This window comes from Natator depressus, chromosome 8, assembly GCF_965152275.1.
Source record: "Natator depressus isolate rNatDep1 chromosome 8, rNatDep2.hap1, whole genome shotgun sequence".
Lineage (NCBI taxonomy): Eukaryota > Metazoa > Chordata > Testudines > Cheloniidae > Natator > Natator depressus.
The window spans coordinates 48,446,372-48,460,650 of record NC_134241.1 but is presented as its reverse complement, the minus strand read 5'-3'; the positions used below and the strand labels follow the sequence as shown (position 1 = coordinate 48,460,650).

Genomic DNA, 14,279 nt, shown 5'->3' with positions numbered 1-14,279 from the left:
TTGTAAAGAGACTTAGCCCTTTGCTGATCAGGATAGTCTGCTATAGGAGAATTTGCTGTATGAATTTCCACAATATATTATCTGCATGTACCCTCACCAGGAGTACAAATTCTCATCTTTGCAAAAAGCTGAGTTTCCATCTCAGAAAGACAAGATGGAACACTAATTACTTGCTTTCCAAAACATATTGCTGAAATTCAGTCAAGTGAAGAACTCACCAGCTAGGGTCAACTATGTATCTGCAAGGCCTCATACACAACACAAGGAGCCTAATTCCTGTCGAACAAAACCTTTGTGCTGTGCTCCAGACTCTAACTCTAGAGCTGAAATTCTCCATAGCTTGCTTCAAATCAAAAAGAGTATTTTTTTTGAAGTTTGAGCAAAATCTGTTTAACCATTTTTGAGTTATGTGGTTATAAACAAAATCTTGTTTAAATACTAAAATTAGAAATTAGCTTTACTATTTCACAATTTGGTATTGTATATTCCATATAAAAACTAAGTTCTTTAGGGTTGCAAATTCAACACTCAAAAGGTAGAGAATGCCAGATTTACAGTTGCCCATAAAACCTTAATTCTACCCTCCTCCACCCAGTCTGCATAACGAATAAGGCGGGGGTCCTTTGGAAAAATTAGTGTATGATTATGTAATTACAGACTATCATAATGCCCCCACTCCCACAGCAAAGAAAGGGTTGTATAATCTCCATTCATCTATTTTAAGGCTATATTTGACATACCACTTACTGGGTACAGAAATGAAGTTGTATCATGACAGCAAGAGTGGATTTACCGGTGAAGAGGGGGAGGGATAGCTCAGTGGTTTGAGCATTGGCCTGCTAAACCCAGGGTTGTGAATTCAATCCTTGAGGGGACCATTTAGGAATCTGGGGCAAAAATTGGGGATTGGTCCTGCTTTGAGCAGGGGGTTGGACTAGATGACCTCCTGAGGTCCCTTCCAACCCTAATATTCTATGATTCTACGAAATTATTCTATATCCTGTTTTCAATCCTATTTTTAGTTATTTTTTAAAAAAGCTCCCGAAGAGTAGGAATGGAGTTTCAGGATACAGAAAATCACACAACTGTGTTTAAAGGTAATATTTTTTATTATATTTTAACTGTCTAAAGCGTTAAATTTCCATTTTATGACAAAACTGGAAGTGAAAGAGAAAGATACATGTCTTTTTCAAGTTATTTTTAATTATTTTTTTGTGGTGAGTATCTCTTGATCATTTCAAGGTACTTTCTCCTACTAATCACTGATTAGAATATAGTACTTTCCTCAACTTTTTCACTATATGAGAGACTTGAAAGTGTATTTGAATTCTTTTGGTAAGACTGCCACCTGGTGGATTTTTTATGTTAATATTTTTCATGCTACTATTCAGAAGGAACTTCCCCATTATACCATAACAACCACCCCCATCACCACTGTAGTTAAGGACAGTTAGTATTTTATATTATGAAAGAACAGTTACTTACCTTACAGTAACTGGTTCTTTCAGATGTATTATCCACATTAATTCCACTCTTGGTGCACCCACATGAAATGAAACTGGAATATTTTGGCCAACAGAGCCCATTCCTGTGCCCTAGATGGTCTCACCCCACCCCCCATTCCAAGGATATCAAGGGCATAGCAGGTCCAAGCACCCTTCTGTTCCCCCACCAGTACAGAATCCCAAAGGAGTAGGACTCCATAGTAGCAGAGAAGGAGGGTGGGTCATGGAGTCCATGTGGACAACACATCTTGAAAACTGACTTCCATGTGGATTTCATTCTTGTTTACTAACAAGCAGTATCTGTGTGCTAGGAGGTAGATAATAGCTATTCTATTTAAACAATGACTGCAGGACAGACCTACCAAAAATGAGCATCTAATCTGGAAGTTTCTACCAAAGTACAGTTTCTTGCAAATATGTGGACGAAGTTCCATGTAGCTGCTCTACAAATTTCAGAAAGAAGGACATTCTTCTAACAGGCAGCAGAGGCTCTAAAGCCTGTGCTCTAGGTGGCTCTAACTTGGTTTGCTCCCAATATGTTCTTATACACTTGGAGACTCATTTTTATCATCTCTGTGAAGATTAAGATCAGGCAATATTCTATCAGCAAAGGCTACCAGCAGTTTAGGTGTGTTCATGAATGATTCTGACCTTAAGGTAAAATGGCAATTCCCTGCAGTTGAGTAATGCCTGGGGAAAAAAACTGGGAGATGAATTAATTAGGTCATAGGCAAGTGCTTGGCCCATGCTGAGGCCATCGTGATCACTGATCCAGCATCTTGCCTCAGTTTCGTCTAGACCCTCTGTATCATTGAGATGGTTGGTAGAAAGTATACATGGGTCCCAGTGTACAGGGGACAAGAAAGCCATCTGACAGAAAGCCAGGACTGGAGCAAATGATCTAATTATGGCTACCCTCATTTGCAGAAGACACTCCGAAACACTATGTCCTTGACTGACCACCTATGGTTGTCCGAGAACTGTCTGCTGAAGTAATCTACTAGCAAGTTCTCAATCCTTGGGGACCAGGCATGATAGGGTGATCAACATACAAAATCAAGAGCCAAATGGCTTCCTGACAGAGTGGGGAGGACCTGAATCCTCCATGTCTACTGACATAATCCATAGGCAGGATGTTGTCTGTCAGCATCTGACCTGTGAATCCCTGGAGTAAAGGTAGAAACCGCCACACGTGCCAGGCAGATGACGGAGTTCCAGGATGTTTACATGCAGACAAGCTTCTTGAGGGGACCATAAGGTTTGAGTTTTAAGGTGACCTAGATGACTACCCATACCTGAGTGAAGGTATCAGTCACCAGTCTCTCTCTAAGTAAAGGTGAAGAAGAGCGTATTCTGTTGCATATCTGAAGGTCTTTCCATCAACGTAATGAGGAGAGAACTTTTTATGGGACTGCGCAGAGGGTTGGGGGTGCGGGCTCCAGGGTGGGGCCAGAAATGAGGGGTTCAGGGTGTGGGAGGGGGCTCCGGGGTGGGGCAGAGAGTTGGGGTGTAGGAGGGGGTGAGGGCTCCAGCTGGGGGTGTGGGCTCTGGGGTGGGGCTGGGGATGAGGGGTTTGGGGGTATAGGAAGGGGCCCCAGGTTGCAGGGTGGGGCCGAGGGATTCAGAGTGTGGGAAGGGGCTGCGGGTTGAGACAGGAGGTTGGTGTGCAGGAGGTAGTACAGGCTCTATGATGAGGTGCAGGAGGGGGCTCTAAGCTGGGGGGTGAAGCCGAGGGATTCAGAGTGTGGGAGGGGACTGAGGGTTGAGGCAGGAGGTTGGGGTGCAGGAGGGGCTTTGGGCTCTGGGTTGGGTGTGCAGGAGGGGGCTCTGGCTTTAGGGAGGGCTCAGGGGTGGGGCAGGGGGTTGGGGCATGGCCTTACCTCAGGCGGCTGCCGGTCAGCGGCGCAGTGGGGCTAAGGCAGGCTCCCTGCCTGCCCTGGCACCACGCTACGCCCCGGAAGCGGCCAGCAGCAGGTCCAGCTCCTAGGTAGGGAGGCCAGGAGGCTCTGCACACTGCTCTTGCCCGCAGACACCGTCCCTCCAGCTCCCATTGGCCATGGTGCTGACCAGAGCTGCCAGGGTCCCTTTTCGACCACTCATTCCGGTCGATAACTGGACACCTGGCAACCCTAGGCAAGATGCATCACATAGGTGCAGGAGACCACGTGTCCCTGAAGTCTGAGGCATGCTCTCACTGATGTTTTTGGGTGCTTGAAGTTAGTTGACAAGGTCCACCTTTGTTTGTAAACTTGTGTAAGGTAAGCTTTAGATGACTTGGAACTTAACACAGCTCCTACAAACTGCATGCTTTGAGTAGGTGAAAGTGTAGCTTTTTCTCTGCCGACTTTGACGCCCAGTATAACAGTTGTAAGGGTCACCTAAATCGAGTTGGTGTTGGGGTGATCTTCCTCAGATCAGTCAGTCGAGCTATGGGTAGAACTGGATTACCTGTTTGATTAGATGAGATGCCAGGACTGCCAAGCATTCTGAATGCCCCCAGTCCTGTGGAAAGGCCAAAGGGCAGGACAGTGATGAGAGTGTACCAGTCATGAGATCTTCCTACTAGGAACTGGAGAAATTTCATGAGGGCCAGAAGCATTAACATGTGAAAATGGGCATCTTGAAAGTTGAGAGATGTGAGCCAGTCTTGAGAATCTAACAAGAGCATTATGGAGGCCAGAATCACCATCCTGAACCTGAAATGCCAGATGAACCTGTTGAGATGCTGAAAGTCCAGATATGGGATGCCATAGTACTTTCCTTCTTTGGAATGAGAAAGTAATGGGAATTAAATGCCCTGCCTCTGCACTGCTGCAAGCAGTAGATGGAGTCCAACTCTTGTTTCAACAGTGTCATGTGAAAGGGTGCCCCTGAAAGAGGGTGAGAGGTAGAAAAGGATTGGAATTGAAAGCAGTACCTTTTGCTGACAATATCTAGGACAAACTGGTCTGAGGTGATCCCATCCCAAGCTTCCAAAAAAGAGATAGCTGCCAAAAGGGGAAGGAGAAGATTTGTAGGAGGTTCTGATAGACTCTCAATGGTGTTGGCAAATTTGTTGGTGGGAGGAAGACATCTAGTGTCCAGTGTTGAGAAAGAGCTCTCCTTCTGTCACTCTCGTATCTGATGCTGCAATAACTGACCTGGCTGGAAAGTTCTATGCTGTCTTTTGAGAGAAGGGCGATCTAGACCTGGAAAGACGGACAATTAGCTAATGGTTTTCTGGGATAGGCTACCCAGTAGGCAATGGTTGATAGGTATATGAATGCTGGACTAGAGGACAAGAGGATACCAGGGGTCCTGTTCTCTGAGATGCACGCCTTTTCCTACTCAAAGAGCAGTCCCTGCAGGCTATCCCAGAATTCCACTGTGATCCCCATAGAGGGGAGGAGGGAGAATGGGAAATGAGCCCATAATGTGAACCAGTGGGTAGGATGAAAAGCAGTAAGACTCCTACAAAGGTGGGGTTGCCTTTTCAGTAGTTACAAGGATGCTCTCACGTCCCCTCATTTCAAGTAGGGAACTGAAGCAATGCCATCAATACTTCGCTTGTCTGCAATATTAAGGTCTCAGTGACAAGTGGTCGAGCCAGCACCATCACCAACCTATCCAGTGAAGGTGATCTTGAATCAGGCCCACAGCTAAATCATTTGGGGTCCATATATGCTCTAGAAACAGCACCAATGGGCAAAGTTTTAAGGCAGGGGTGGCCAACCTGCGGCTCCGGAGCCACATGTGGCTCTTCAGAAGTTAATATGCGGCTCCTTGTATAGGCACCAACTCCAGGGCTGGAGCTACAGGCGCTAACTTTCCAACGTGACGGGGGGTGCTCACTGCTTAACCCCTGACTCTGCTACAGGCCCTGCCCCAACTCCACTCCTTCCCATCCCCTCCCCTGAGCCTGCTATGACCTCACTCCTCCCTCTCTGAGCCTCCTGCACACCATGAAACAGCTGATTGGGAGGTGCAAGGAGGGAGAGGGAGGCGCTGATCGGCGGGGCTGCCGGTGGGCGGGAGGCGCGGGGAGAGCTGATTGGGGCCTGCTGACATATTACTGTGGCTCTTTGGCAACACACATTGGTAAATTCTGGCTTCTTCTCAGGCTCAGGTTGGCCACACCTCTTCTAAGGTGACTGTGCCACAGCAAGCTCAATCCATGGGTTTCATGGTGTAGATGATGAGGCTAACTCAAAATATGTTGAAATGCAAGTCGGGAGCAGGAGTCACACTAGCTAAAGTTATGTTATGTTGTTAGCATGAGTGAATAGTGATATTAATAGAAGCGACAAGGCATAACCTTGGGTCATGTAGTAAATATGTTTCTGTTTTAATTGGGTTTAGCAAGTGTTGTAGGGGAATTTTTGGATGTTTTGGAATATTGGTAACCACAGAATTTGCAATGATGCAAATAGTAATTAGAATGATGTTTGATATTAATAACTAATAATGAAGTAGAAGGTATTTGAGTTTTCGGGTATGAAAGGTTTAATGTGGTAGCCGAAATATAGATATGGTACAAGGTAGGCTTAATAGGAGGAGTGTTGTTATAATTTATTATAAAAAGGTATTATTCTAATTTTAGATTTACATGCTCATCCACCATCAAGGTGCTGTTAAAAAAAAAAAAGACTTAAGTTCTTCTCATCCAAGGACTGATCACCCCAGAATGCACCATTTATTCTTGGAATGTGAATATAAACGCAGCATGTAGTTATATTGTAATTCCTGTTTGCTTTACGTAATTTTTTAAATTAAATAATGCCTTTAATTTGATCACTCATTGTGTCAGTCACAATCCTCCACTAAATTAAATTATCTGTAACTACCCTGGAGGCTCAACCCTTAAAGAATTCAGTGTGGTTTTATTCCTTATGTTTAAACTGTAAATTGGAAACACATCAAACAAGGTTACAGTTGGCACAAGGTCACATTTGTCAGGCAGCTGGCTGCCCTGTGATTGTTGAGCCAGAGACAAATCAGGCACTGGTGCCTAGCAAGTTGAGATGTAAGAATCAGCAGCAGAGGGTGACTTGCACCTTAGTTCATATCTGGAGCAGTGCTCCTTCCGAACCTTCTCTGAGGTCATAGACACCAAAATGGAGGCAGAGAACGGGACCATCTTAGTCACTGTAACACAGGAGCTCAAGTGGAATCTCAACTCACTGTGGCACTCATGAGGAGGAACTGACAGGAGGACTAAGGTCAAGCTACATCCTTCCTTTTAGCATCCACAGTTGCTTGTACATAGCACTCCAGGAGCAGCAATTTTAGGTGGGACTCTAGCTTTTTGAGTCCATTTAGAGAAGGAGAAATATATTGAACAATCACTTATGCATGTGTCCCTCTCCTAAACAAAAGAGGACCAGGTACATCTACACTGCAAAATAAATAAATAAAAACCCTGCAGCAGGAAGTCTTGAAGCCTGAGTCTAACTGACTCAGGTTTGCAAGGCTCACACTTCAGGGCTAAAAATAGCAGTTTAGACCTTCCCTCTCAGGCTGGAGCTCGGGCTCTGAAACCCAGCCAGTAAGGGTGGGTCTCAGAGCCTGTGTGGGAATATCTACACTGCTACTTTTAGCCATGTAGCACAAGCCTCACACGCCAGAGTCAGTTGACAGAGGCTCTGAGACTTGCTGCTGTATGTGGGAGGGGGAGATTTTGTGTTTTGCAGCACACATGCACCTATTGAAGCTTCACACAAAGAGGACAGGTTTTGAACTCCAGGGATTTTGGTTTTGTCATATTGTCAGAGACCCTGTATATGGTGGTCCTCCCTATAAACTAAATGTCTGACTAAAAGGTTGGTGCTTGTGGCAACTGATAAAAAGACTAACACTAGTAACTAATTAACAAATACTAGTACCTACTAACACTAGTGCACAGGGAAGCAAGCAGACAGTGTAAGGATTCTGTCTCATTGCCACAGGTGGTAAGATGGAATGGAAAGACTGTTGGACCACTCTACTCTTTATGCCTTCAGGCGAAGATGGAGGAGTGCAAGAAAACATAGCATGCAGGCACACCAAAACCAGACATTGGTGGCCAAAAGAATCCAATCTCGCACACATGGGCATAAGCACACCAAATGTGGACCAATCACACAAAAACTTTCAGTTTCCAAGGAAGAGAGTTTTTGCACCGAAGAGTCCTGTCAAATATTTTTATACAATACTTATGCTTACTTCTACATATTACTAATTATTAGGCCTGTCAATCACAGTTAACTCACGCGCTTAACTCAAAAAAATTGTGATTAATTGCAGTTTTAATCACAGTGTTAAACAACAGAATACCAATTGAAATTGATTAAATATTTTGGATGTTTTTCTACATTTTCATACATATTGTATTCTGTGTTGCAATTGAAATCAAAGTGTATATTATTTTTTATTACAAATATTTGCACTGTAAAAATGATAAACAAAAGAAATAGTATTTTTCAATTCACCTCATTCAAGTACTGTAGTGCAATCTCTTTGCCATGAAAGTGCAACTTAAAATTTTTTTTAAAAATCTACATTTGTAACACAACTGCACTCAAAAACAAAACAAACTTCATAGTCTACAATCACCATTCCAATGGACATGCTTCCACGCTGATGACGCTCATTAAAAAAATAAAGCATTAAATTTGTGACTGAACTCCTTGGGGGAGAACTTTATGTCCCCTGCTATGTTTTACCCGCATTCTGCCATATATTTCATGTTATTGCAGTCTCGCATGATGACAGAGCACATGTTCATTTTTAGAACACTTTCACTGCAGATTTCACAAAATATAAAGAAGGTACCAATGTGAGATTTCTAAAGATAGCTATAGCACTCGACCCAAAACTTAAGAATCTGAAGTGCTGTCCAAAATCTGAGAGGGACAAGGTGTGGAATATGCTTTCAGGAGTCTTAAAAAAAATTAACACGCCGATGCGGAAACTACAGAACCTGAAGCACCAAAAAAAGAAAAAACAACCTTCTGCTGGTGGCAACTGTGATAAATGAAGGGGGGGGGAGGGTACCTCCCTTTTATGGACACCCAGCCAGCCAGTAGCTATGAAATCCCTCTCAGTAGCTATTCTCTAATTGCTCTACCTGTAAAGGGTTAAAAAGTCTCACTGCTGTGCATAGGTAAAAGGAAGTGAGTGGGCACCTGGCCAAAAGAGCCAATGGGAAGGCTAGAACTTTCAAAAATTGAAAAACGACTCCCCTTTTTGTCGGTCTGTTGTTCTCCCGGGGAGAGGCAGACAGAGCAGAGCTATGCTGTAAAAAGCTTGGGGCAGGTATGAAAAATCATCAGTATCATACCTAGAAACTACTCCTTTAAAGACCCAGTTATGTAAGTAGATCAGGAAATGTCTAGGAAGATGTGATTAGGTTTATCCCTTTTATTTCTTTATGGCTTGTGGATTCCTCTGTGCTAACCCCAAGTGCTTTTGTTTTGCTTGTAACCTTTAAACTGGACCTCAAGGAAGCTATTTTTGGTGCTTACTCCCTGTAATTGCTCTTTTAAAATCTAGCAATAGCCTGAGTTCCCAGATGTATTCTCTCCCCCCCACCCTTTTTTTTTTTTTAAATAAAATTTACCTTTTTTAAGAACAGAGTTAGATTTTTGTGTCTTAAGAAGTTTGTGCACATGTTGTTTAATTAGCTCATGGCAACAGCTGATTTCCCTTCCCCCCCCCCCCTTTCTCCGCTCTTCCCCAAAAGGGGAGGGGGAGGTGAAACGGTTTGAGGGTACTCCACAGGAAGGAATTCCCAAGTATGCCTTCTTGGGCTCTCAAAGGGGTTCTGCACTTGCGTGGTGGCAGCATCTACCAATCCAAGGTCAGAGAAAAGCTGTAATCTTGGGAGTTTAATACAAGCCTGGAGTGGCCAGTATTAATTTTTAGAATCCTTGTGGGCCCCCACCTTCGGCACTCAAAGTGCCAGAGTGGGGAATTAGCCTTGACATCCACAGATAAGCAATTGTCAAATGTTTTCGTCCTGTCAGAGATAAAAGAATGGGGCTGGTTCAACTATCCATGCTAGGGTGGGGAATTAGCCTTGACAGCATCTAACTCAGATAATGAAAATGAACATGTGTCGGTCTGCACTGCTTCAGATTGTTATCGAGCAGAACCCGTCATCCACATGGACGCATGTCCTCTGGTATGGTGGCTGAAGCATGATGGGACATATGACTCTTTAGCACATCTGGCACATAAATATCTTGCAATGCCTGCAACAACAGTACCATGCAAATGCCTATTCTCACTTTCATTGTAAGTAAGAAGTGGCAGAATTATCTCCTGCAAATATAAACTAACTTGTTTGTCTGAGTGATTAGCTGAACAAGAAGTAGGATTGAGTGGACTTGCAGGCTGTAAAATTTCACGTTGTTTTATTTTTGCATGCAGTTATTTTTTGTATATAATTCTACATTTGTAAGTCTAATGGTCATGAGAAAGAGATTGCACTAAAAGTACTTGTATTAAGTGAATTGAAAAATGCTATTTCTTTTATTTTTTTACAGTGCAAATACTTGCCATCAAAAATAATATAAAGCGAGCACTGTACACTTTGTATTCTGTGTTCTAATGAAATTAATATAGTTGAAAAGGTAGAAAACATCCAAAAATATTTAAATAAATTGTGTTCTGTTGTTTAACAGTGCAATTAATCACGATTAATTTTTTTCATCCCTTGACAGCTCTACTAATTATACCATTACTTGAACACATTCAGTGCATATTATTTCCTAAATAATTTTATTAAACATTCACTAAAAATTATAAAATTAGAAGATATATTACAAATTCAAGAATCTAAACTTTGTATGATCGGAAGAGGATCATAGGACTTTGCACTGACATGATAGTCCAGACAAAACTGGAGGAAGATGGGCCTAGCCATCCAGCAGGAGACATGTTCTTGTAAAACTTAAAGCTGAAAAGAATAAAAACTTTCTAAGACTAATTTAGAATCCAACCACAAATTGGCAGTCTTCACACCTGTTACAGTTGCATAGAAACAGGAATCAGAAGAAATGGAACAGAAAACTAAAAAGTTGATCAGGAATCTGGATTTCTTTAAGACAAAAAAGCAGCACCAGCATTCAAACACCAATACATACTTTGTGCAGTAACCAAACCTTTAACCAAGAACAAAGCCAAACAATCCTTGGGAACAGAAAGAATGAAACAGAAGCTTTAAGAAACTTTGGCCAGATCTGAACAGAAGGAGACCTCCACGGAAAAAAACAAAATGGAAAACCTACAGATTCAAGAATTTAAATTAATGGGCATCAGGGCATTAATGCCAACTCACAGTTTGTTGGATCTGAAATTAAGGTTTTGAAAACAGATTCATGTCCCACTAGCAATCCAGTGAGACACTAACTCTCCACTGTTTCTATTTTTAAGATGTTAGTATAGCAAATGTGGCTTTAGCAGATACGGCTGCCAGCATTTCAATAGGAACATGCTAGACACAAAAGGCTACAACGGATGTACTACATTTTGTCCCACATATTTGACACATAAAGCAACATCAAAAGCAGTTCAAGTGCATAAACAACAAGAATTGTAGGCAAACCCAAAAATGCGACCAAGAACTGAAGCAGAACGAAAAACCCTGAGTATTATGAGAGAGATTTTCAGAAAATATCTGCCCCCCTCCCTTAGGTACCAAAGTAAGTGGCCAAATCTTCAACCAACATGCAGATTTAAAGAATAAAATAAAATAAAATGGGCCTCAAATCAACTGTAGCTCCAAGTATTTGGTCCTGTGCTGAGCCAACACTGGTTGGATTCACCTCAGTAGTAGTGAACACTGGTCTTAACACTGAAATAACTCCAGAAGTGATAGATGAGCTATAAGGTGTTTGGACACTAGTAACCCATTAACCTATATTTTTCTATTCCTTTGGATATTTAAGAAGAAACACTTGGTAATACACACAAGTTACCTCATTAGAGCTCCAAGTCTGAATTTAGTATGTATGTATTATTAGCGCACAATGTATTCAGTTCCACTGAATCACAGGTATTTTGTGAGGGCGATGATAAGCACATTAGAGAACATTTTCTTACACTTAACATGTTTTCCTTTATATCATGCTTACCTTTCAATGGCCAATTCTTTGTTTGACAGTTGCTGGACTGTGATCACAACTTTCTTCTCAATTCCCTGTTTCAGTTTGAAATAAAATTTCTCTCTGTCCTTTGGTACAGGGCTAAAAAGAAAGAATTAATTCCTTTAGCACAGATATAGCACAATATAGGTGAATAACTATTAGAAATATGATGTGGTGATAGCTAGAGCCTCATAAAATTATTTTCCTTTTATTTTTAAGGCATTTCATTTTATTTTATTGTGGGAGGCCCAGGTGGAAGTGTGTCTGGGCCTGCCCCGGAAGGGAGTGGGAGGCCCCGGGAGGGGTGTTGCAGAGTGAGGTCACCCTGCATTCACCCCACAGTGGTGCCATCTGTCCCATGGAGCTGGGCATGGCTCCCCACTCCAACAGTTATGACCTGGTACACAGGGTTGCAGAGCTGCTGGGGTTTGGCCTGGCTAACCCATGGGACATGAGCAGCAGGAGCCACCAACATGGGGTAGATTTTTTGTTTTATTTCATTTTATGTTGTGTTATTTCACATTTGTGAAAAACCACAGAGCTCTAGTGATAGCCACCCACTTAGTTCCACCAGTGCCACCCATGTCTGCAATCATTCTATATCTCCTCTTCCCCTTTATTCGTCTTTTATCAGCCAATTAATAGCTTGGTACTGAACAAGAGGAATCTTTGCCCCACCCGTAGGGGCCTAAATTTCTGTATGTTTCATTTTCATGTTTGCAGCTATTATGTGGTACATATTTATCTACTATAGTTTAAGACTGCTTCTCAAACAGTAGCTATCTTAAGTTACAGTATGAGAATATTAGGTGCCCATAGTTGGGCACCATGCAAAATATAAAAGCAGAAACAAGTGTTACACAAAACAAAAATTCCCATTGCTACCCCTTTCTATCCAAAATTCTCACATATCTGTATGTCTTAAATCATACCCAAAGAACACTGTGTGTTAAGAGAAGGGTGCTCATGCTTATTGAAATATGCTTCCTTTCCCACCTCCACAATGCTTCAAGACATTTTTCCAATATTTTCTCCTGTACCCTCAACACACTGATTCAGATTTATTGGCTTATGAAAACTCAATTAAAAGAGTTAATTTACTGTACTGAAAGAAACCCCAGAAAACACTGGTACAAATTTTCAGCAAGCTAGGCCTCAATTATCTTTCCAAGTTCCATAGGCACACTTGAGTATGTACACCAAGAACTAGAATTTAAACAGTTACAAAACTTGATTAATATTGTTTTTCTACACTGCTTTTTATTTTTGAATCAAGTTAGGCTTCTACAAAAAAATGTATTTAAGACAAACAAAGCAAAAACCTCAAACAAACAAAATAGCATACAGCAAAAAGTAAACCAAAACTAGCTTCTTCACTACATGCTGGTTAGCCACACATCCCTCAAAACAGCCGCACATGTCTTATGGAGACTTCTAATTTTTCTCCGTTTTTCAAATTACCTAAAATTTCCTTTACCATCATCTTCTTTGACCTCTAAGGAGACACTGAAAGTGAACACATCACTATCTGGGGTAGGAAGAACAGTGTCTTTAACATGGTCTGAAGCTTGTTTGGAAGACCGTCTGAATGCTGTTGAGAAACTATATAAAATTCTGCTGACCTGAAAAAGGGAAGGGGGAAAAAAAAAAGAGTAAGAGCACCGACGCCATCCGTTCATCTGCCTGTGGAGAACATACACAGTTGTGATGTATTCCCTCAAGAGATCATTTCTCAGCAAGCATATTTTTGAAATTCTTAAAAAAATCATTTTACCCTTCTTCTCTCCCGCTCATTTCAAGTGTTTAATAAGAATACGTGTTGAGATACCATAGTTTTAGTGTTACAGAAGTGTGTTCACCTCTGATGCAATATCTCAAAAATTGTTAAGTCAGCAAGTTTCACCTACACAAGTGATTTTCAACGTGTGATCCGCAGACAATGTCGAAGGGGTCCATGAAAGGTGACTATGAAAATAAAGTTTCAGATCCCAGAAAAGTCATTCCATTTTTCTGATCAAAAGTATGTGAATCCCCCACCTACAGGTCAAAACCTCGAAGTGTTGTCATTACCATAAAAAACAAGAGTTTAGCACCCTTTCTCCTGCTGCGTCAAATGACCTGCTGAGCATGTGAGACATTTATGGTTGAGTTCTATTCAGTCCGTTTGCAGCTTAAGACTACTGTAGTAGGGATCTGTGGACCACAAATTGAATTTCCAAAGGGATCCACACCTTCATTCAAAAATTAGAAGTCCAGAAATAAAAAAGGTTGAAAAACCACTGGTCTACGCAGTTCATGAATGTAATTTTGTTGCTAAATGACCTGCAGATTTTGTTATTGTAATTAATTTTACATTTAAAAATCTGTCCAGTTTATTGTTTGTACCTGCCAGGTCCTAAACTCACATTCGCTTTACTTTTTTCTTTTTACCATCTCCACCCTCAAGACCCAATACTGTGCTGATCATCATTAACTCAAGGAAAGCAGAAGTCTGCTCTTTCAAATGTCCCAATGCTCTTCTTTAACCATCAAGAGGAATCCCTACTGAGGGATTTAAGACATTCCGTTATAACTCCAAGGCCCAAGCACATTATCTCCTTGGTAATCTCAACCCAGATTTAAAGCAGGAGCGAAGGATTATCTCCCAAATCTCCCCATTACATCATAG

The 14,279-nt window shown here is 41.8% G+C and overlaps 1 protein-coding gene across 3 annotated transcripts in view; it reads right to left on the bottom strand.

The window, feature by feature from the left end:
• Positions 1 to 14,279, bottom strand: part of RABGAP1L (RAB GTPase activating protein 1 like) — a 549,683-nt gene that overhangs the window by 447,854 nt on the left and 87,550 nt on the right. For all 3 annotated transcript variants that reach the window (XM_074960981.1, XM_074960979.1, XM_074960980.1), the window contains 2 exons: positions 13,073 to 13,233; positions 11,600 to 11,710 (listed from right to left, as the gene is read on the bottom strand). In XM_074960981.1, the coding sequence (XP_074817082.1) occupies positions 11,600 to 11,710; positions 13,073 to 13,233 (272 nt within the window). The remainder of the gene's footprint in view (positions 1 to 11,599; positions 11,711 to 13,072; positions 13,234 to 14,279) is intronic.